This window comes from Poecilia reticulata, linkage group LG4 (assembly GCF_000633615.1).
Source record: "Poecilia reticulata strain Guanapo linkage group LG4, Guppy_female_1.0+MT, whole genome shotgun sequence".
Taxonomy (NCBI): Eukaryota; Metazoa; Chordata; class Actinopteri; order Cyprinodontiformes; family Poeciliidae; genus Poecilia; species Poecilia reticulata.
In genome coordinates, this window is record NC_024334.1 from 28422350 (window position 1) to 28447322 (window position 24973).

At 40.3% G+C, this 24973-nt stretch overlaps 1 protein-coding gene across 1 annotated transcript in view; it reads right to left on the minus strand.

Annotated features, from left to right (window-relative positions):
• insrb (insulin receptor b) overlaps positions 1-23924 on the minus strand; it is an 88627-nt gene extending 64703 nt beyond the window's left edge. The window contains exons 1-2 of the mRNA XM_008408112.2: positions 22485-23924; positions 697-1245 (exon numbers count right to left, since the gene is read on the minus strand). Coding sequence (XP_008406334.1) covers positions 697-1245; positions 22485-22578 — 643 coding nt within the window. The 5' untranslated portion in view covers positions 22579-23924. The remainder of the gene's footprint in view (positions 1-696; positions 1246-22484) is intronic.
• Positions 23925-24973: the final 1049 nt, after the last annotated feature.

Genomic DNA, 24973 nt, shown 5'->3' on the forward strand with positions numbered 1-24973 from the left:
TATATATATATATATATATATATATATATATAAATAAATAAATGTGGCCGATCTTGTCATATTTAACCTCTCTGACTGAGAAACAGACATCGTAAAAAAAAAATAAAAAAAAGCCAAGCTGTAATCTCCAAGAAAAAGATGAAATTTAACTTCATACTTTGCCAAATGTCAGACAATAAACTTCCAGAGGAGATCCAGCACTGACCAAACATATATTTTCACAAAGAAAAACAGAATACAGCTGGCAAATCCACGTAGGTTTTGACACCTCTGTCCCCGTGCCTCATCTCTCATTCTAGCCTTTCATTTTGCTGTAATTTCCCAACTCAACAATGCATTTGACTTTTTTTACCTACCAGCCTTTAATTACAGCTCATTCAGCCCACACAGAGCCCGTCAATGAATGCTAATAGGAAGGCACGGCATGTCCATAACTCCTGCCTTCCACATTACGGACGTCATTAAACGCATCGTTGGGGATAAAAACATCAGTCGACGTCTGAGCAAATTTTCTCTAGTGACTGTTTCTAAGCATGTCACCATAAACAACATGATATCGGCATAAAACAGACCCGCTAGTTTGAGTGTTTCATCCAGTTTTTCGCGACCTTTCTATTAGACTGGTACAAAAGAGACGTACCGGAAGTGGTGACAAAGCAGATGAAGGAGGGGGAAAAAAAGAAGACTGGCACTTACTTGTCTGACAATAGGTCTGCGACCAGCATCTGCCCCGGAAGTGGCCGTTGATGGTGGTCTGGGTGCAGAGGGTCTGGCCCTGCGCCGTGCCGGGACACACGTCTCCACACTCTCGCTCGTTCTTATTGGCCACGATGAAGTTGTCCTCCACCGAGTCCAGGATCATGGACCAATCCAGGGTGGCCAGGTAGCACAGGTCTGGGTTCTTCTCTATCCTCACGGCGCCCCGGGTGATATTCATGAGGCTGTGCAGGCCCACCTCCTTCAGCTGCAGCATTTCGTAAATCACCAGGGCGTAGTTGAAGAACAGGTTGTTGCCTCGGATCACCGTCAAGTTTGGGAAGAGGTCGCTGAGGGTCTCCAGGCCGTAGACCCTGAACAGGAGGACGTAGTCGGTGACCACTCGCAGCTTTGGGAAGCTGAGGCCCTGGAAGTCGGCGGACTTGGCCCCAAACATGAGCAGGATCTTCAGGTGGCCCTCGATGATGGTGCAGTTCTCCAGTGACCGGAGGTTGGTCACGTTGTTCCGGATATTCTTGCTCTGACAAACTGAATGGGGAGAAAAGCAAAAAAAAAAAAAAAAAGTAAGAAGATGCCAACCGTGTAACAATTTATGTAATCTTAACCAACTCAGAATTGATCTCATTTTTATCTTTAATTTATTCAGGGATTCTACCACTTTTTTTATCATAACTCATAAATCACAGACCTGGTTAGGCTTTAAATACAGGACCTGTCAAACAACTACAACCTAAATTTAAAAGTGCAACAACTGGAGTTTTTTGTTGCCATTTTGTTCTGATTTGCTTTAAGAGAAGGGAAGCCATCTGATTGGCCATCTTTATCTCTCCTAACCAACCAACAGTCTTCTTTCTGCAGAGAGGAAGTGACTGCCCTTTCTGATATGAATGAAGCAAACATGAATGAGTTAACAGAAATGAAGCCTTGAAGCAAAGTGCTTATCCCAGCTCATTCAGTCTCTTGGTGCTGTACGCTGGAACACACACACACACGCACACGCACACACACACACACACTCATGTACATCAAATGCATGAGCCAGACGCTCAAACGCATTACATATGAGGAGAATTAATGAACAGTCAGTTACTTACAAACAGAATGTAAAAACCAAGGTTACTTATTTTTTCAAAATACAACACACACATTGCTGGGATATGTTAGAGCAATCAAGGGAAAATGTGTTGGTTGGGGAAAATTCCTTGAAAGCTAAAGAAGCTGATGTTTTTCTGTCAAGATTGTGTGGAAGAAAAATTGAAAAGTTTGGATGAGATGAGGAAGAAATCAAATATCAAATATTCAGTTTTCCTACTTGTTTCTCTTATTTCAAAACTCTCCAATTTCTTCAGCAGTTACTTTATGGTCAATATCTAATAATAAACTATGAAACCATAAATAAATAAAAAAATTCTTCTGCCTTCTAAATTGGATGTAGGTCAAACATATTGCTGGCATACAGCAAACCTTCACTTCTATTGGCAGCCTTGGTAAAAAAAAAATGGGTGAAATTCTTTAAGTAAATCAACGTTTTATTTCACAATTATAATCTGAATATTTTGTTCTTCTAATGTCTTGCACATAATAAATTTTAACGAGTTTTAGAAATGTGAAAATAAAATTTTACTGGTGAGAAAAGTAAAAACCTTTTTTAAATGATTACCTCTTGATTGAAGCGTAGCGYGAGTTTAAAATCTTATTGTCTACTGTCAGACCCTTACTGCTGAACTAAACTCACTCCCTATCTACAGAGAGAGCAATAATTCGGAAGTTTAAAATAACTGGAGGTGTGAAAAAGGCTGGACAGGGAACGCAGCTTATTTCACCACCACAGACAGTGAGAGTGGTAAGAGAGTTTGAAAACTAAAGCTCATAGTTTAAAGGACTGAACGTTTCATGGCGAGATCATACTACTGCAATAAAATTGAGTTTTCCTTTAACAAATCTTGGCTATTAACACTTTCGGTTATTGTTCCTGGGATTTACCGTTGTCGAAGCTTTTTTCTCCTTACACAACGGCATAATTGCTGTGAAGCTCCATTAAAAACAATAATAAAAATATTATACGTTTATGAAATGAACTAAATAACTAAACCTCTCCAACGCACCAAATTTTCAGAAAGATGATTTACATTTGTTTTCCAAGAATGCAATAACTGTTTCAAACAGTGGTGGCGTCTTTCAGAGCTAAAAGAGCGAAGGTGCCAAGCTCTACCCTGGTTTTCCTTTCGAAAGCACCCAAAATCGCAGTTACCTCATCAATTTAGATCACCTTATCCAACTTAATTGTTCACCATGTGTTCATTTTCATTTCACTGGAAACATATTAATATATAGTGCAGGAATACAATTTCTGTTTGGTGAGAATAACAGCATAAACAGAGTATAAACACATTCAGGTGTTGTTATTCTTTGAGTCGTTTTAAAAATGCTTTTGCTTTCTCTTGCCACTCTGTGTGAAAATGATCCTTCACAGTGACTCCACAGTGCAACCAAAGTCATTCGTACAAATCAGTCCAACAAAGTCGGTGTGCGACTTTACAGTCGATGAACATCCGAAAGACGCAATTCGCTTCTAGGCTCTCGGTGAGACACGTGACAAGTGTCAAAAATTTGTCAAAGACATTGATAAATGCCAGAGTGAGAAAGTGTGCGTGTTCCAGCAGAGCTGTTATTGCCATTGATCAGCTCCAGGTTGAAGTCAACTTTTCTCTTCCTCATTCTGTAAATGATTTGCCAGACATGCACAACAATCCAGGTACAAAACTCGAACCAGAAAAAGGGTCAATGAAAGACTTTAATTACTTCCTGTGGTGGCAAGAAGCCAGTAATCCCAACAATCTTTACTATAACTACATGTTGGCAAGTAGGGTCAGTCAGCGCTCTGCTTAGACAGTAAGAAAATCAAAACTTCATAAAGGTTAGGATAGAGTTTACTACATTTTAACAACACTGTGCCTGATGACACAACCAGGGCTACATACATTTCAAAGATCATAAGTGTTAACATTCGATGCAGAAGATGCACAAAACAATCACTAATTAAAATAAGTTTTCCTGTGATTGGCTGGAACTAATTATTTTTTCCCCTATTTATTAAACACATCAACACTTGTGACTCCTACTTCTGTTGGTCTGTCAAAAAATAATTAGATCTCTAAAATCTATAATTAGACCAGCCACAATCTGGACTGGATTATCTTCATCTAAAAGTACAAGAAATGATGTGTCAGAGCTTTGTTTGGAGTGATTATAAAACCCAGGCTACCAATCTGAGGTGCAATTGGTAAGGGGCCACAAAGTTACTCAAAAAACCTAAACTGAATGCAAGAATMAAGAATAAAACATGTGCTTTCATTATGAATAACAGAAGTTTACTGCATTTTTACAAATTCTGAATCTTTTGTCAATCGAATCTGTAAACTGAAACATTTTTCAGCACTCATTTTTTCCTWCTCTGGAAAATGATCCAAGAAAAGTCAAGACTGTGTGTGAATCCTGCAGGTCAGACCTCAAAGGAAATCAGCATCTGCCAATCAAATCATTTACAAGTGCTGGCATGAACCATCCCGAGCATCATTGTCATTTCTTTCAGTCGCTATCAATTTGACAACGTTGGAAAGCACACAACAGGGTTCCGTTCAACAGATTTATTTAAATCCTCCCTCAGCAGCTAGCAGGGAAAAGCCAAATCATCCATTTCTCCCGATAAGCATCTCATAACATCTGAATCAGCACCAGCGGCTTGCCTCGGCCACGCCTTCCTCTTCCTTTATTGGATACTAACCGTATCAGGCACCAAAACACAAAAACACACTTCCTCTGCGTGGGAGCTGCCGTTATTACCGGTGATAACAGCAACCTTACACCTTTTTCTACCCCGCCTGCCTTATCTGCTGGACACATCAAAYAGGGCTGCAGGCCTCCTACTCACTGTCAGCCGCCGGCACTAACTGGACGCCTATTGTGAAACACGACAACMAAACAAAAAAGGGGTTACGCAACAGCCAGCGGGACCACGGCGAGAGAGGGACCTCCTCAAGATGCACCAAGCGGACACAAACATAACCTTTTACGGATGACGTCTTGTGTGGAGGACAGGTTGGCGTTAGTGAGGGGAAGCAGACTGAGCTAGGTGAAAATGTAAAATGGAGTCTTGTTCTTGACTGACAGGAGCAAAAAAAAAAAAAAAAAAGGGGGGTTTGGTCATGAGAGGGTAGATGTGAAAGAGCTGAGATAAGGGGGAGGGGGCAGGAATCCTTCTGTCTTTAAAATAATGAACAATCTCCTCCCTCTCTGCTCTCTCTAGTCTGGCAGCTAAAGCACACATGACAAACGGCAGAAGACGAGGGGAAAACGTGGGTCGTGGAGGGAACGGGGTCGCAAGGGGGAAGTAAAAAAAAAAAAAAATAGAGGAGAAGGAGGAGAAAGTGTAAGTTAAGCCCAATCAGGAACGCAGTGACGTAACAAACCTACGGAGCGGTTGGTGATCACATGCATGAATGGAGAGTCGCTATGGACCACAGAGACAAGACATGCAACAGTCTGCAGGGGTGGAGGGAGAGAAAAATCACAGGAAGAACCGCTCTCTGCACTGTGCAYCAGATACATGTGAATTTAGTTAGAACATAAAAGAAACCTTTGTTATTATGGAGGAAGCATAATAAGAGAAGTGACAAACACAGCATGAAAAAAAAAAAAGATAGCCACCTGCTGCTTCAGCATTCACTGTAAATATAAWCTGTTTTAATTTAAAATTTCCCCAAAATGGAAAAACCACATGCAGTTGTAGAGTGGACAGTGAGTGAGATCCCTGCGGCCCACCCTGTCGCTCCGGACCACCCGGAAGCAGACAGCTCGGTGTTCTCACGGGATGTACAGGATCTCCTAATTACAATAACAACCCAATCAGCCACTAATGAGCCCGGGTGGGTGGCGTGGATAGCTGGGCCCAGGCTGGAACTTACTGCACCCCACTGTAGACCTTTTGAAAAGTGGGCCATCAACCTGCCTTCTCTCTCTCCGTTTGACACTTAATTTGGCACCAGGAATGAGGAAGAGGAGGAGTACAGGGCTGTCAGAAAAAAAAACAGAAGAAAAGGGTTCCAAATATAATAACTTCCCAGTGACACGATATGTGCAAGAGTGAAATTTGTTTCATCTTTCTACGACGTGCAGGAGCACAGCTCAGGACGCCGCCTGCAACAATGCCTTCAGACATGCCAGCATTTCTACTCTATTCAGCAACACGCCAGATTTGAATCTGCAGGTAAAAAACAAAAACAAAACAAGATTGTATGAAGTTCAAATATTTCCTGGCTCACGTTCTGCAGAAAGGCATGATGATGTGGACACGATCCAAGCAGAACATGAAGAAACAAAATGTTCTGACCCTCTGATTTTGCTTCTTCTCTAAAGACTTAAGTTTCTGCTTCACCGCCTTTAAACCATGTGCTAGTGTGATTACAAAAAAAYACACACAAAAAAACTAATAAGGAGTTATTCAGTGTTATTTTTAAGATATACAATTATTCAAATAAATTATAAGCAGATTATATATTATTTTGGGGGAATTTGCAATTGTTTTTAAAACAGTACAAGTCCACTGGTCTTGACCCCTCTTCAGCCGATAGTAACTAAAACAGGGCTGATTGATCGGTTATTGCAATGATCAGCAACTAAATTGGTAATTGATTAATTGTTCATTGGAGCATACAGAGTGGAAAGAAAGGACATTTACCAAATCAACACACTTACAGCAGTAATTCAGTCAAAAGTATTTACATTCTGCATTTAAGATTAAACAAAAAATCTTTGTAAATACTTTCTACCCAGAACTCCTCAAGTGGCAGTTTTAGTTGAAATTCTATTAAAAAAAATTATAAATAAATAAAATGTCCTACTACTTCTAAAAGTCACCTTTTGCTAATTACTAATCGGTTCATCCAAAAAAATATTCAACAGATTAGTCCTATACTGTAGCGATGTTAAGTCAAGCAGAAACGGTTGAGCTTGATGGTGTTGGGCATTTTGTTTTTGTTTTTCTAGATTTAGATGGATTCTTTGCTACGATTAATCTATTACTGTCAGAATAACAGATTAAWCGATAACTAGAATAATGGTTAGTTTCAGCCCTGAACTAAAACTAATCTAGATTCATACAAATTAAGACGCCAAGAGGAAATTTATCAACTGATTATAAAAATTATTTCAACATTTGCTCTCAGCATAACTCAATTTCTTTTTCAGCAAATAAATAACAAAAAATAAATAAATACATAAAAGGTACAGATGGTGCAAGTGAGGTCATCTCCACATCAGCTGACCCATCTCCTCTGTTCAATGAACCTTCACAGCTGCAGCCTCAGTTATAGTGTAGCTACAGTTTCAGACAGATTCTTCTCTTATTTTTAGAGTTGTATTTCCTGCTGAGAATTTAATATGCGTCAACTAATGATAGCTGGCTGGCAGAGATGAAGCGCATTACGGTAGCGGCTCGGAAAGGGGCAGAAGAGAGAGGGAGCCCTTTACGGCGCGCAGAGCGGCTCGACTCCGCTGCACATTAGCTCAGCGTGAAATCAGACCTGTCCTTCATGAGACCAGGTGCTGGCTAACTATGGACTGTGAGAAGTTTTCTCTCTCCCGCTCCCCGATGAGGTGATCTGCTGATTATAGATTTGTCAACAGTTCGGTTGCTGAGAGGGAAGATGTGCGGCTGCGGTGCCAGGTGGAGCGCTGGTGGAAAAATGCATTTGTTAATATGAATGTGGAAAGTCTTGAGACGTTAAGCCAGCCTGCCTGGGCGCCCGCTGCCAATCTCTGGTTTCTGTAGTGAGAAGAAAAAAAGAAGAAGAAGAAAAAAAAAAACACAGAGAAACTGCACGAGAGGCATTTTTAGTAACAAGTGCCAGCATGTACCTCCAAAACAAAGAGAGACGAGGACATGAGCCAGGAAGAGACACAGAAAGGGTGTTCTGAATATGAATAAGCTCAAAGCAGAATGGTAGGTGAAAACTATGRAAACGCTTGGAGAAGTTTTGGTTTCAAAATTTTCCATTATGCTGTTCCTACATTGCCGTGTCCTCTGTCCTTCAAACGAGGAGTTTCCTCTAGCTCAGGGGTGTCCAAACATTGGCGCRGGAGGGAAATTGTGACCCTTGAAATGATTTTGCATCAAGTCAAAAACRGTCAAAATTTGGCCCAAAAAAAGCAATCGACCAAAATTGTAGTAAGGCGATCGTCCAACGCTTGTTTCAAACTTTGAATCTTGGATGATATAAATATTTGACAAAAAATTTCGTTTATTATTCAGGAAACAAATTTTGCCATTTTTAATTTAATGAATTTTGTGGCACCCCACTAGTTTAAATTTGCCAGTTTTGGCCCCTAGGACAAAACGTTTGGACACCACTGCTCCAGCTGTATAAAGCACAAAGTAACACTGCCCCTCCCCTACCTGTTGCTGCACAATGACAGTCAGCTGACTGAAAAGAAGCCTACAACTTTTCCACAGYATTTATAAAACAGCATAAAGACAMAATCACCGAGGCGACTGGAGACATCAGATAGCGGTGGAGGGGAGGAGCGTGTCGGCCGGAGCACCTGTTTCTCCATTGCCTCAGTCTCCCATTGAGGAGCATGGCAAACCAAGATGACCCAACCTATTTTTATACAACACCGGGTCCAGTTACAGCTGTGGCAAAGGGCCAGCTGGTGGCAGATTGGAGCAGCTAGGAAGGAGTAGCACGCAAACCCCGCCTGAGTCGTCAGGTGGCTCGCTGAGCAAGAAGAGGAACCCAAATCAGATCGCTCTGGTGACTTTGGCTCGCCTCCCTCTTCCCACCTTCTGGCACCGCAATGGAGGGACAGGAGGGGGGCAGACGGTGAGGAGAGGGGAGACACAAGTACAGACAAGAGGGCGATGAGGAGRAAAAGAGGCGAGGGGAAGAGGAAAGGTCTTGTGTCACTGCTGCTTGTTTATAAAAACAATGACTCACCGTATTCTAGCTCCGACAAGCCGAGCTCGACCTTGGACTCAAGGCCTTAAGGTGGCGGTGAGGGGGTACGAGAGGAGGAATGACAGGTGTGTAAGGAAGTGAGAAGCAAGACTTTTAAAAAAACAACAATAGTGTTTTAGAGTAAAAGTGCTGAATGTTGCGTTGCGGACCGCTGGCTGGGTTTCAAAGTGTGGCTATAGACTGAGAGTGAGGCACAAACTAGGAGACCATGATATGCCAACACTGCGGCGAAGACGGCCATGATGGAGGAACTCTGGGTTAAAGATTTCATTTCAAATCACATCTTCATGTACGAGTTTAATTTTCTTTACTTCCCARAAAAAAGATAGTTTAATACTAAAATGTTATTTAATTATGGAATATTCCTTTGAAAACGTTACATGATTTCCTGTTATTTTGGGCCAACTGACTTTCACCTTCAGCGTTATTAAAAAAAACAAAACAATTCAACAGCTAACGCTACATGTGCTGCTAGCAAGACATCAGACAGTGATCTAATAACAAGGAAAAGTGTAGATTAATCTTTACTTTGTTAAACACTAGAGCTCAGAGCAATCAACAACAGGAAAACCTAATTCCCTTGATATAACCATAGGTGGGTAAATAAAAAACATCCCTCTTTGTTCCTAATCTTGCAGCACAAATTAAATCGTGACAAAGTTTGGTTGAGGAACAAACCTGGAATCAACAGACCTTAATGACTTATTTTACGTTTTACCCAGCAACTTGCAGCATTGGCTCACTTATTGTAGTTTCAACCATATCCTAATTTTCTGCACTACTCAGCTTCTTCAAAAACTGATGCAAAAATGTGGCTTTTGAAAAAGACACATCTAAGCAAAAGCTGCAAAGATATTTACTGAATGTGCACATTTTATTACCTTGCATGTTTGAGTTATCTCCCCTTGTTGGCTTAAATTCTGTTTTAATGAGTTATTAAAGTCAAAAGGACTGCAGCAAAATATCCTAAAGGACAGCTGGAAAAACATCAGTCCCATCAAGTAGAAAGAAGAATCTGAAAAATTCAAGCCACGCCTAAGACAACAGCTAAACCAGGTGGTGCTAAGAACAAGGCTGGGGGGCTGGTGGGGCATGGGGAGTGGTGGCTGGGAAACAGCAGCAGGTAATCAACAGCAGGCCGGGCGGCTCTGAGGCTAAATAGCACAGCAGACACAACCACAGACACAGAGTGAGTAATCCCAAAGACATGTGATGTTACTTTTCATCTTTCCACGTTAGTGAGCGGAGCGCAGTGTGGTGAGTAGAGGCCTGAGAGCGAGGAGGCTGGGACTCCATTACTCCACTTGACTCGCCGCCACACAGCAGCAGCTGCAGGGACCGGCTCCAACCAACGCTCTGACCCACAAACCAGCGCTACGCACGAGTCTGGATGAGCTGCGCCTGCTCTGCTCAGCCCGCTTCTTCCTGTCCATCCGTACACGTTCCCTTCTTCCTTCTTCTTYGCCAAGCTGTACTCTAAGAGAGTAACTCAATATCCTTAACTTCTTTTCCACAATGTAGTTTTTTTTGGTTCCCCCATGTCACTTTGTAAGGAAGATTGCCCCATGCATAACTAATCTTATAGATTTTTACCAAATATGGCTGCCAAATGAACCCAAAACCAACAGACGCAGAGAAAATCGGAAATTATTTCGTTCAAGTTGACATTTTTCCATGTACGTTCTGCATGAAGAACTCCGTGTGTGTAAGTGGAAAAGATTAAAACTATTAAGAGACGGCTGGGGATGGAAAATCGAGGAGGAAAGAGGAAGGAGGATGGTYGGGGGGGACGGGGTGGGAAGGGGCTCAGGTAGAATTTCACAGGAGAAAGTAAAGAAGCACGGGAGCAAACAGCATGACGGAAGTTGAGGGGATGGAGAGCCGAGGGTCAGGTCAGTTTAATGGCCCGTTTGTCTGCACCGTGAGACCACCAGCTCTCACTGGCTGCTGCAGCAAAACCACACACACACACACACACACACATACACACCAACTCTGCCTCTCTCCTTCCTTCTTTCCACATCTCTCCCTCCCTTTACCTTTTCCACTGCCCAGGCCTGTTCCAGCTTCAACAACTCATTCTCCAACCCACAGGCAGGCCAAGGAATCTGCATCGTTTACGTTCACTTCATCCATATCGACAAAAAGGGGAAGTGGCGCTATGATCAATGGAACTCCAATCAATCAATGAGTCACGGACAAACACGTTTGAAATAAAATGAAATACCGTATAACRTATCCACAAGTCTGGATGGATGATGTTACATGCAAACGTGGACTGGCCAATAAAATTCCTCAGTGTTGCGTCTGACAGTCAGGTCCCTGGAGTGGGAGGTCTGAGGCCACAGTGGTATTGTAAAATGACTTTCATTTATTATGCTGCCATTTAACAGCAAGGCATAATTCAATATGGGATCCATTTAACTATAATAGAATTAGAGAACACTTGATGTGGGCTCATAAACGGCTGCAGGAGCGTCGAGTCCATGTCCTTTCTCACAATGTCTCACCATCATGCCCCTTTACTCTAATTTGTACCCATTTGTCTGGTTTTCTTTTTTTTTTTATCCAGTCAACAAATGTACCACCTAATTGTTCATTAGACAATTAGGTGGTACATTTGTTCTTTCACTCCTAAATCTATAGAGAGCCCTTCAGGGGTCCTGACAGTGGATCTCAAGGGTCCCCGCCCTTAAACTAATACTTCACGTAAGCATATTTTGATTGACGCTTTTGGTTCCACACCCAACCTCAGTTACAATATGGTGTATCTGATCAACCTTTAGCTGAAGCCACAGTTTGTAAAGAGGTTGAAAGGGATCAAAAAGATATCATGTTCAGATGTATCAGTCAGGAGCAGGGTGCAGAATCCCAACAGCCTTATACAGAAACCAAACCACAGCAAGGTGGTATCAATTGGAGAAAATATGGAGCTGTACTGATGACAAAACAAGACTCAGGATGGTGCCAAAAGGCTCCAACAAGTTCTGGTTGTGAAAAAAACATCTGCATTATTCTTTATTTGTCTGGACTACAGAGTGCCATTACAAGACAAAAGCATTTTCTTCTCAACTACGCATCCCAGCATGGCTGAAATCTACCAAAGCTGAATACTGTATGTTTGTGAAATCGCACCAATTAATATTAAATTAACATGTTTAGGAAAACATACAAGTGTGCAACAAAAGATCCCATCACCAGAGGAATAAATTAAGTTCAACCCTTCAAATGCTGTTTATTTAAAATATTGCTCATCGTCGTTTTAATCTTTAGCACACCACGCTATTGAGCTCTTAAATTTTTCAAATCTTCCGGTCCGAATTATTTTTCCATGCCAGCACTGGGACTTTGATCTCTGCTAATCATTTTCAAAACTGGAACATATAGCAGCTGTTTACCAAAAGACACAGACTTCCGGCGAACGCTTTCATAAAGCATTATCAGTTTTACAGCCACAAAATCAAGGCCGGAAGCCATGTTGTTTCTACCATCTTTAGATAACGCAGCTTTGAACGGAAGCTCCTTATAAAGCACATAATSTTAAAACACTTAAATGATTTTATTGATTGAACCAGCAAATGCACTTGAGTATATGCAGACAAACTGTCCTGGCTTTCATGGTGCAGATATTAAAAAAAGGAAACAATCATCTGGAAAAATATGTGCACAGACTTGAATGTTAAATGTTAACAATCGATCATCCAAACGCCTCTGACTGTCTTTAGAGAAAAAGCATTCACACATCACGATGTTTCTACTTCCATGTTTCACCGTGGTAATAAAATGCTCAGCAATGTTTGGCCCTTGGGATGATTTTGGGTGGCCCCTGACTGCAGTTCAAGACCGGTTCATATTTGACTCTCCACAAAAGCTGAAAAAGACACTTTTTGTAATTTCTATAGGATGACATTTTCTAATTTATTTCTTCTTCAACTGAAAATATCTGTTCCAAAACAAAGTATTTTTTATTTTACTATACATGTTTTTATGATTTAATTTTTATATAGTAAACTGGGCCACCTTCCTTTTCCTGACCTAAAAAYCTTCCGTTTTCTACTTTGTTACAGTAAAATGTTGATTTATTTTTATTTTTAAGCAGATAAAAAGACAGCAACCACATTGCTTTGCTTCTCTAATTGACGGTGAAAAGAAGCATGACTCCCAAGTAGCATCAACTTGGTGATTTTGGGCCACATTGCACAAAGTTTGGACACCAATGAGTTTTGATTTAAAAGAGAAAGCGAGCTGSTTGGCTGGAGGTGAAAAGGCGTGCAGTCTTAAGAAGGACAGAGAGAGAGACTCACTGATTGCATCAAAACAGATGGCAGTAAAAACAACAACTCAGAGCTCTGCTGGTACAGTCAGGTTCATACTGAAATCTGAATCTAATCAACAGCAAACAGACTGCAGTCTGGGTRAAAGGACTGATTGGCAAAGGTCCGACATGAATCTAGGTTGTAAAGTAAAATTTTCTGATGAGGCAAAAAGAAGAAATTTAAAGACAGATTAGAATTTGTTCACAGTAAACGCCGATCTCAGCAGTAGAAACAAGGAGTCGTCAAACAGGGGATGTTAGTCTACTGTCGGCACAGCTCCTGTCACCATAGTAATCCGTCTCAGGCTGGTCTATCAGGACAAAAACAGAGAGCCCTGTCAAACATAATCAGAGAAGGCCATGTGACCAGGGGCTGTTGTTCAGGACGTGCAGGTGGAAATGTTCAGCATCACTTAGACTCTAATAAGACAGGATGAAACAAAAACAAGTGGGAGAGAGAGAGAGAAGAAGAGAGAGAAAGAGRGGAGGGGAGTGGAAACGTTGAACGAAGGAGGTTTTCCCACACCATAAAGGCCAGATTAGCAGGCGTGCACCTGTGTGTGTGTGTGCTTGTATGTGTGGGGAGGACGAGTCTGCGTCTGCAGGCTGTGCGCATCTGCTGTGTGAAAGGAAAACATCGCAGCGGATGACAGTGAACTCGTTTACCCTTGAACGCAACGGCACACGGAGGGAGGGAGAAGGATACACAAAGAGTTGGAGCTCCAGCATAGAAGRGACAGAAAAACAAGAAAACACTTGTGAGGCGTGGACCCAGGAGGGGCGCAGGGAGCAAGGAAGGTTCTGGAGCAAGCAAAGAAACCTCAGCTAAATATCGCTTCATTAAATAAATCCGAAAAGAAAAACAGACCTGGGTGACTTTCAGGCAAAAAAAATCACTTATATGCTCCTGWGCATCCAAATTCAGGAGGACGAGGGCGCCTACGMTGMAGCCTGYTTTGGTGTCTTTTACACATGCAAATTACAGCTATCAGTAATATTCAGCAAGGAGACCAAAAAAAATTAAATGTCACTGATGTTACCAAAAGGTGATGAATCTTGTGTTTCAAACTCAACAAATCCATAGAATTACCCAAACACTAGGCAGATGTCCCATAATGTCTGATCTTAAACTCATACAGCTGCGGCTCTACAGCTGCGTTAATGTGAATCATAACAAACACCACAGCACATTCTAGGAAACACATGTAATATTTAGTAAGGAAAATAAATAAATACATTTGGAACTCTAATTCACTACAACTTCAATCAAATTTCAAAGACTAACCYTATTTCAGAATACATTTAAACTGAGATTTAAGAAGTAGTTTTCATTTTTTCTCTAGCAGGTCTATTTTATTTAAAAATAGATAAAAGTGTGCTGTTTATTTTAATAGCCTGTGCCCACCCCCCCAATAGTTAGCATATAAAATATACTAACTGATGTTAKTTAGTATAACTAAAAATATATACAAATACTAACTACTGACAGTGTTTTTATATACTTTTTGTTTCTTTKGAGAATAAGATATGGAAAATAATAGCATCAAAACAATTAAAATTATATTACTTTCTAGGGTTTAAAATCAAGATTTTTTTTTTTAAATGGTGTGGATTTTTTTTTTAAATCCACACCAAGGATATCCATGGTGTGGATATCCTTCCATCACTCTTATGAATAAAAAAATGYTTTTAAAACTAGTTTGAGTTACAAACTGCATGTCTGATAGTTAGAATACCAGCTTTTGAACKTCATATTACTCTGTAAAGAAATCTTTAACACTATCAAACCTACCGACGTCACACATAACATTGTCATAACTTTAATAATCAATGTTCTGTTTTATGAGCAGCATTGGATTAAATTACGTTTTTCTGTTTTTGAATCAAAAGTAGTAACGTCCCTCTAAAAATAACCAATCAGCAGAAAGGMGGCTATTAGTGAGAACATATTTATTTCTCAACCGGAGGTGGATTTAATGTCGTTTATTAACTGTAAGCATTATTTATTTATTTGTTTGTTTTTTTTTATCATAGCTGAATCCGTGCCTCCTTAGGACAGATGACAAGAATTATGACTCTGTTTGTGTGCAGGTAATTAACTGCAGAGAGCCTCACTGGGTACTGTGTCAAATGGCCACTTCTCAGTCATATGACTGTCCCTAAAATAAATGTAACCCATCAGGTTTAGCCGGACGGCCTCTCGAGCCCACTGTACACCACACATGCACCCGCTGCCCTCTCACACTCCAACACATGATACGGATACAAAGAAGGCATCTGTCCTTTGCACAGCGCAGCGCAAGAGCCGGTATGTTAAAAATGTGGAAATCCTCTGAATTTGACTCAGCAGGGGAAGCAGCAAGATGAAGACAGTCGATCATCTTTGCTATGTAAAAAAGATATTTAGTAAATCCAATATTATTTGCTTGAAATGAACAAGCATTGACGTGTTTTAGTGACAGGCTTTCATTTAAGATGAGACCTTACATACGCGTGTGCTTGCATGAACAAGGCCGGGCGCAGTCAGAAAGACGACCCCAAGAGGGAAGGGTTATGGATCAGTTTCAGACAAAGACGGACATGTTGACTTCTCAAAGAGACAGCCTCAAATTCCTGCAGAGTTTTCACAAGCTTTGACCACCAGAGTCTGCACTCAAGAGTCCCACGAGGGACAAACATCTCCATTAATTCGGAAAAGATCTACAAACACTATTTAAGAACCATAAGATCAGAGCTCCTTCGCTTTTCTCAGGTAGAAATGGTAAACAGTTTTTATCCTTTACAGACATTTAAGAAAATAAAACCCTAAAGTTCACCATAAATTAAGATACACGTCAAAGAAGACATGAGGGAGGAAAGAAAGGAAGGATGAAAGGAGACAAGGAAGGTAGGAAAAACAGAAAAGAAATATGGAACAAAAGGAAGGGAGGGCACAACGAATAAAAAAAGCAAAGACTCAAAAATAGAAAGACAGCAGGAAAAGAAAGACAAAGACGACAAAAAGGACTTTTAGGCAAATGCAGAGACCAAACTTTGCAAATCTAAATATTTTTTCCATATTCTTTTTTCCATACTTGCCAGATTTGGAAAACAGATGGGGTAGGAACCCTGTTGTACTTATTAGGACATATCTACATAAAAATCAAGAAGCCCTGATAAAAATAAAAAATAAAAAAAACACACACACACACATCCCACATGGTCAAATTACTTCCTTTTCTTGATACTAATTTAAAAATCAGCTGGTTGCCGGTGAATAGATAGGCTTTAACATTTCCCATCATTMTTTAAGTACTAGACAATCCTGAACATTAAAACTTGTTTTGGAAACATTTTACATTTAAAATGAACCAAGAACCAAGAGTAGAGGTCTTTCAGATYTGATTTCATTTCTGCCAAAGGTGAAATTGCTTTTTATTCATGTTTATCTGTGTTGCATGTTTCTAATGAAGCTAATGTTTCTTCCACACCAGAAAGGTGTCTAAATAAAACCCTGCATGTAGGAGACCAGAGCGTCACCTCAGCGAGTCTCGACACCAGAACTGATTCGCAGCTGCGGCGACCGATACGGTCTCTCTGTTCCTGTTCTTTCAATGTGAACATCTGTGCAAAAGGCTGGAAAACGTCCTGCAGTTCATCAGGAAAACCATGGACTCATTAGATTATATCCCACTGTGAGTTAGTTCATCTGCCAAGAATAAGCRGAATCTGGTGAAAATGATTCTATTTAAACTTTTATGCACTGCTTTTGTAATTGTTTAAAGTTAACATTTTAATTAAAATTTTATAAATCCACCGTCCTGCAACTGAACATTTCAAATGCCACGTTTAGCAGATGCTAAATGTGTTTTCTTCTACTCTATAAATCACAAACTACTAAAACTGTTACACATATAAAAAGTAAGCMATAATTTTAGAAGGAGAAATGTATTTTTCTCCTTTAAATCAAAGAAATTAGATCKTATTACAGATTTTTGGGGGGAATTGTTTTTCTCAGGAAGCTGTTTGTTTTTTTTWGTAAAGGTTAAACTAAAATGTGCAGACCCATTCCTAGATTAATCTGTTGAAATTTCCAAAGAAACATTTGTTTTACTCTGTGACTTTTACCTATATTATCAAGAGCAAAGGTGCTCATGTAAAAACTGCACAAAACAAAACTGATGCCTGGTTTAAATAAGCAAACTGTTAAATCAGATTGTTGCAGCATGGCGTAACAGCACAGTCTGTGTTTCTTTGTGTCTCCCACTCCCCATCCATCCCCCTCCTCACTCCAGCACATTTCTGTGCAGTGAGCAGAGTTTTAGATAAACAGTCTCACTCCTCTATCGAAGAATGAGAGTCGGAGGAGACGACATCACAGGAAAGAGAAATAACCATCACTGCGAATCTATTTCAGTCCGTCACAGGACTGTGTTCCAGGCCGGAGAACAACGATGGCTACATTTCACGCTTTACACCCAAAAACATCACCGTCACCGACCGCTCGTGTTTTTGCAGAAGCTGCTTGAATGTTATTTAAAATTCTTACATTTATCATTAAGTGAACAGGAGAAGTTCTAAGATAAGCTTTTGTAGCTCATTTAACTGCAGTTGAACAACCTTACAGTAGAAGATATGACGTGTAATGTTTAACTCAGACTGTAAATCCAGCAGATAGAGCTGGTGGAAATGCATTTCTCTGACATCTTGTGTCAAAGTGGAGAAGCTTCAGTGTTTGACTTATCAAATATGATAAAGGAGGAGGCATCTATCCCAATATGGAGCCACATTTATGAAGCCTCAGGATCATMATCAGGTTAATACTTTGAGTAAATCATCATTTCTCTGTCATCATTTCAATGATAAGAGGGAAAAAAACTGAGATGTATGTCTGCAATATGGTTTATATTCCAATCAATGGGACACACTTATCTAAAACATAAAAATATCTGCTGAGAAAAATTATTTTTGGACTTTCTATGAATCTTAGTCGCTAATTGGCCAGTAGTTCATGAGCTAACGGTTTCTAGCAGCTACAGGTTCACACTTGTGACTATATTAATTCTGTTTTTATAGTGAAGAAACATAAAGTAATAAATCTGTATATGTGTAAAAAGCAGCATATWGTCCAATTAAAGTGTTTTTAATTGTCAAACCTGATCTCTTTTATGCTATTATTTCAAATATATTCAAAAGGTTGAGAGTCACTGAAATGGGCAATCATCTGATTTTACAGTATTTCACCAAGAATTTTTACCAAATGGAGTCAATCAAGAGAAGCTTCACAAATTACAATCTGTGGCTGACTCTTTGGTGAATCTCTACAATTTCTTTTATTCTTGTTACTACCAGAKATTAATATGAATATTTAAGGCTGTCGCAATAAGCAATTAATCAATTGATTAAATGATTAATTAAAATGAGCATGATCATTTCCATTCTGATGATCAATCAATTTGAAAGGCAATTTACAGAAAAATCATAATCCATTTTATTTACGGTTTTGGTTGTGTGTGTGCTTGGTTGTTGTGTTTTATTTTGTATAAAATATATTKCAGTTTTCTTTSCTAAATCAAAGTTTATTGGTCTTTGAGAGGGCAAATTTGCATCATTATACGATTATCAACAWRTTTCTTGAAAATAGTCTCAAAACAACAATATTATTCTGTATCGCAATAATCACTGGGACAATTTATCGTCAAGCAAAATTGGTTATCGAGACAGATCAATAAATATTATTGTAGATATAATTCTAGGTCAATTCATTCACCTGGCTGGAGCTTATGACATAATTTCACTTTGTCCCATAAAAAACACTTAATTTATAGACGGACTGTAAATATCACATCTTTGTCCTAAGATCTAACTTTTTATCATCAATTAGCTGTCTGAGGATCTGGTTYGTGGCCTTCAGGATCTGGTTCRTGGCCTTCAGAGAGTTATCACCAATCCTTTTTGAGGWGCTCTTAAACAAATAAATGGGTTCAGCGGAGTACAAGCAGCTCTGCTTCGCATCGTGRCATCCTTCACCTCAGTTACCACCGTCGTCCTCTTCTAAAACTATTTCTCTGTCTGATGAATTGGATCTACGGTGGSTTCCTAGGGGCCCACTTGGGGTGCCCACTCTTGAACCTAAATGCCTTATACACATTGTTCTCATGCATGGCCCCCTCATCTGGACACACACAAAACTTGCACTGTGCAGAAATGCGCCAGTCAGAAGCTGAGAGATGAGATCCTGCAGAACGCACTCAGAGGCCAGGGTGCAAAGCAACTCATTCACTCACACACTCACACACACACACACACACACCTACATGGTGGGCCACTTCAAAGGCATTCCACAACATGCACAGCATTGTCGGAAAATGCCAATGTGCACTTCAGTGAAGAGTGCCTGTGAATCCAAACAGGTTACAGACAAACACAAACGGAGGGCAGCTCTTACAGTCCGGGTCTTTTGATTTGCGCCACTTCTCTTGAATAAAACACGCTGCTCTAGACATTTTATTCACAGTGTAGGAATAATGGACAAGAATGTGTGGAAAGCATGTACCAATAAATGCATATGCACTCCTGAAAGACCTGAGCTCACGRGCTTTAAAGGAGCAAAAAGAGGGGTGGGGGGGAACTTCCAGTTGCACAACTTGTTTTTCAGGAGTTAGAGAGACAATTCAGCAGTTGCTTCAGAAAACATGTCACTGATAAGTATGACTTCGATAGCTGTGCACGCTCATCAAGAAGCCGTGACAAGGAGCGTTTCTTATGAGGCCTTCTGGAAGTGCAGTCGGCCGCTGCCCTGCATGTGGATTCAGAATGAAATATTTTAGGCATTTTGCTTGTTGTCCCCACCCCCACGTTTGCTGCAAACATCTTGAGATCCAAATATGGGCACTTCCCAGCGTACTCATGAACAGCCAATGAGATATACCCCACTCTCTGAGAGACGCTGAGCAGGAGGGAGGAAGAAAAAAGAAAAACAGCAAAAAGGAAAGAGCTGTGTGTCTGAGACACCCCCTTCACTGGCCTCCATTCTGTCTGCAGACATGACCTGTGAATAGTAGTCAGATCACTTCCTCTCAAACCACTGAGAGCCACTCTACTGGAACACAACCAAGTCCTGCCGCTGCAACACTAAGGACAAGGAGAGGCAACTGGTTCATAATGAGCAGCTTCTTTAAGGTGATTTGTCGCGTTAGATCGTTGCCTGCTCACTGCTCTGCTATGAGCTCATGTTCTGAGACACTTTGCAGACTTGTGCAACACATCGTCCGACAACACTAAAAGCAAATCTCCCAAGGAGACATAATGTAGGGCAAAGGTTAAACCCCTGACAAACAATGAAAATGTTTATTAATCTCCAAACACTCAAAAATTTTGTCTGAACAACTTAACTTTAAATTTACACACACAAAAATCCGAAGGAGGAAATCACTTGCATGCGATTATACATCATGTCACAAAAGTCAAGGAAAAAATAATCAGTTTCCTCACGTGGCAATAACTCATATTTCKGCTTCCTGTGTTAGATCTGAGCAGCTGAAAATGTTCACCCTGAATTTTCTAAAACAAGGTCATTAAGCAATCTGAAATTGGACTATTATCTCACWCAGTCACAGGGCTGTTTAATTTGCGCTCTGTAAGATCATTTATGTAAAACCTCGGCTCATTAATAAAAAAACAACAACAACGCGCAGCAGAGACGTCCTCCAGAGAGGAAGAAGCCTTTACTACCCCGTGATCTGGAGGTAAAGAGCAGCGAGGGTTAATCCCACCACCTATGAAGAGACTTCTTAGTGTCAGTGGATAATTTGTTTACATTCAAGCTGCAGCAAAGCCGCATGTGTGTGGCTTTATGGAAAGCTCATTTGGCATAAAATGCAAWGGCCCTTTAAATGCAGTTTCATTTTTAGTTGATCAAAATGAACATTTCAGCAATCTAGAATAAAAATCCTTTCAGCCACCGATACAATTTTAGACAGGAATGCTCAAAGGTTGATGATGATATTACCAAAATATCATTTTTATCACCCTTGATTTTCATCATGACTCCCATGAGCTTCAGCATCTCGGTTACTACAAATCTACAAAACCTGCAGAAATCAGGGACAGAAACCAAACCAGCTGGTCAAAATGTATAAGACTTATTATCGCACACTTCAGATGCAAAACAATCAATTTTCTTTTCACTGCAAGTGAATTAATGATTAGTTTATTATTTTGCAAATAGAAATTAAACTCTGTTCCTCTGCTCTGATGTATGTACACAACACAAGTGCTTCAAACTTTAAAAATGTTTTGTTGTATGACTAAACATCTTGTCAAATTTACCATTATTTTCTGAAGTGTATCCTGTTGCAGTCTATTTCTACAACAGAGTATGACAGATGTGTGATATCAAAACGGAAAAGGATGAAATTAATTAAATTTCAGTTTCATTTTACCAATATGATTCTTCTAACTGGAAGTAATATTGGCATTACGGAGTGATTCAGACAGAGTCCCCGCTTGAATCTGACAGAATCTATAGAGGGAGATAAARATTAGGGTGATGACAAGGAGGCTTTCCAAACTCAAAAACTTGGAMGTTATCACCAAGGACAGCCAATCAAAATGCCAATGGGTACATGTAAAGTTGACCTTTTCCACTGAAAATAGAGAAAGGTATAAATACAACTTTCAATATAGAATTTGCAATAAAACAGCATAAAAATAGACGTTGTTACATTGTTCTATTACTAGCAGCAATCATGAGCTGAAAGAAAATATTTCAAAACTAAAATCTGCCAGAGGTATACATAATTTGGGAAGTTTATACACATCTTAAGCATATTTAGTTTCAATTCAGAGTAAAGAATAATAGGCCCTATATAAAAACAAATGTAAAGGAGTGTCGTTTTGAGTGTATGGCACAACGCCCTGCCCTATCCACCGATGTCTAGCGTCGCCATGAGAGGCCTCGCTGCTGCTCACGGGGCTACTAATCAATCCTGCTGTTCCCAGTTTGGGCTCGCTGCCGCAGACCACCCCGGTCCAGCAGCAGCGACTAATCCGACCCTGGGGTCGGAGCTACGAGCTCAGGCCGCCAAAAACACACCCGGGGCGGCTGAGGGGGTTTTCGGATAATAATCCCCCACAGCATAACGGGAGATTATCAATTATTATTACGCAGCCGCAGCAGTTGAAATTAACCAGCTGCAACAATTAAGAGACGTGCGAAGAGTCTGGGCATGCGCGAAACCGTAGGCGAGGGTCTCGTGACAAGAAAAGAAAAACAAAATAATTTATTCAGTGGTACTAAAAGGGGCTATGTTAAATTTATCTCTAAATATTCACACCGTTAGGTTTCTCTGGAAAAAAAAAAAGCAAGATTTTAAACATTTTTGTGTTTACAAAATAATTCACAATGACACCTGCGACATAGCTTTGAATTATATAACAATAATTATTATACTTACTTTCACCGTTTATTAGCCCACACTGGCATATAACACAGGTACAGAGGATGAAAAACACCAATTGTGCTCGCAGCTTCAGCGTCAACCACCTCATTTTGATTGAAGTTGTGCTCTCTCTCCCTCTGAAGGTTTTAATGAAACTCCAATCCTCGGGGVGGGYRGGGGGGTGTTTATATTAGAGCAGATATCAAGTTATTTTTCCTCCTCAGGCAAGTTTTTGATGTGCGCCCTGGTATATATGCGTAAAGAGACAACTAAATTATGTGATCTTGGGTTCTGGTAACACATGTGCGAGTGAAAATCATTTTCCATAAGTGAAGGCGACAGTCCCCGTTCATCTGTTTGATGTTGATGCTCCAATAAATACAGGAAATTTTTTAATTATCCCTTAGTTTGGAGGTGCCCTAATTTGGTCCACTGTCSTGTGTATCTTCCACTGAGGTAACAGGGAGTATTTTCCAGCTGAAGTTAAAAGTCTTCAGGATCACCGCTGCAGCTTCTTCCTTCTCGTCCTCTCCCGTTTTAAGACCAATGGAGGTACATCCCAGGAAACTCCCAGCAGGAAAAACGTGCAGTTCCCCCCCTCTCTCTCTCTTTCTCTCTCTCTCTCTCTCTCCCCAACACTACGACCTTCCTCTGAACTCCTTCACCCCCGCTGACCACCGCGCCGCAAACGAATAACACCCATAAAAAAACACCAAACTGGGGGGAAACGGAGCAGACGAGACGAGCGTCACCTTTTTAATCAGAAACCTTGAAGACTGAAGTGGAGGAAAACAAGACAGGAAAATGTCCTTGTTTAGCCCAGTGAAGTGAGGAAAGTCTCCACCACGCCGCTCCGATGCTTTTTTTTTTTCCTCTCAACGATGGAGGGGGGGTAGCTAACGTTAGCTGGCTAATCCAAAACAAACGAGGTTTCGGCGTCGGCGGTAGAGTTGGAGATAATTTTAAAAAGCGCACAAACACACTAAATGAATATCCCGTGTCAGAGAGTCCACAAAATAGGAGGTAAATCCGAGTAAAAAGACTCAAAAATACGGGGGCAAGTGGAAAAACTTGGATTCCCGTTGCGTTTGGAGCTCGCTTTCCCTCAGGTTCCCCGTTTCCGTCTCTCTTTCTGCGAGCCTCTCCACCAGTAAACAAGTCCTGCCAGTCACCTCAGCTGGGCCGCGGTCTGCGGGAAAACACGGAGAGACAAGTCCGCCTTCTCTTCCTCCGCCTCCTCCTSCAGCACAGCCTGGATCCGGACCGACTGTCTGTCCGCCAGGTGGGCAGGAAACAACACAACAAGAGCACCCCTGTCACCGGAATAACACCGTCTACAAACTGGAGCGTAGYTACATGTTAATACAAACAAACACACAATTTTAGGATTGGAAGGTCTATCTTAATAGCAATGAAATGTCTCAAAACCATTTTTAGAGAAGAAGTAAATAGAGAAGAAATAATGCTTTTGGTAAATGTGCCTTTAGTGAACAGTCTCTTCTCTCTTTTCTTTATTTTTATGTTTTGGTTGTTTTTTTTTTTTTTACCTTCATGTGACTTTACCTTTAACTAGTGTGACACCTGAATTTCCTCACTGTGAAATAATAAATTATATATCTGTTATATTCTATTTTAAAACAATTACTTCTCATTTGTCCTGTTTTAAACCAATGCTCTACATGTCAGTTTATCTGTATAGCTCCAATTCACATTAAGGCACTTTTTAAGATTAGCGGGTCCATTTCCAGCATACATGGAATCCTATTTGGTTCCAGTTCAATTGAAGTTGATTAAATTTATTCTAATATAAATGTACAATATATCCTTCACCTGCATTGAATATTCAAAATTAATAATAATTTTAAAAAACCTTGATTAACGGCACATTAACGTGCATTACTTTAACAAAACACTCAGGTTTTTATTTATTAAACTTAAAATGAGAGTAAAACAAGTAATAATTTCTAGACTTCTTTTTGAAGATTGAAGTTTGTCAATACAAATTGCACCCTGTGAGCCTTTTAAAACGGTGTCCACCTGCATCACATGCCTGACCAAATAATTCTCCAACTGTAGTGTTGCCACAAAAACTCAATTAGGCCCCAGATGGATGCAGAGATCCCTCATTTAGTCAGATTTAGATCAAGTTACCTACATTTTTAACTTATCTGGAAGCTTTGCCCACATGTTATTGACAAAATTAATGCCTGCCAGCATAACCATTTTAGCTAATTTCAGTTTTTACGTGGGTTTTTCATAGTGCATGGGGTATGTTAGGTCAACATGCTATTAGTATGTTAGGTAGCTTAACGATTTAGCTAATTTTAGATCTTACGTATTGAATGGAGCTATCATTAACATTTCAGCTAACTTGAGTTTTTTAGCTCACTAGCTTATAAACTGCTGCAACCTTACAGTTTAGCTTTGTAAGCAAAACTGTAAGGTTAAAACTGTGTTAAAACTGTGTTAATGCATTAATTTCTAATGCTGCTTAGCTGGGACTT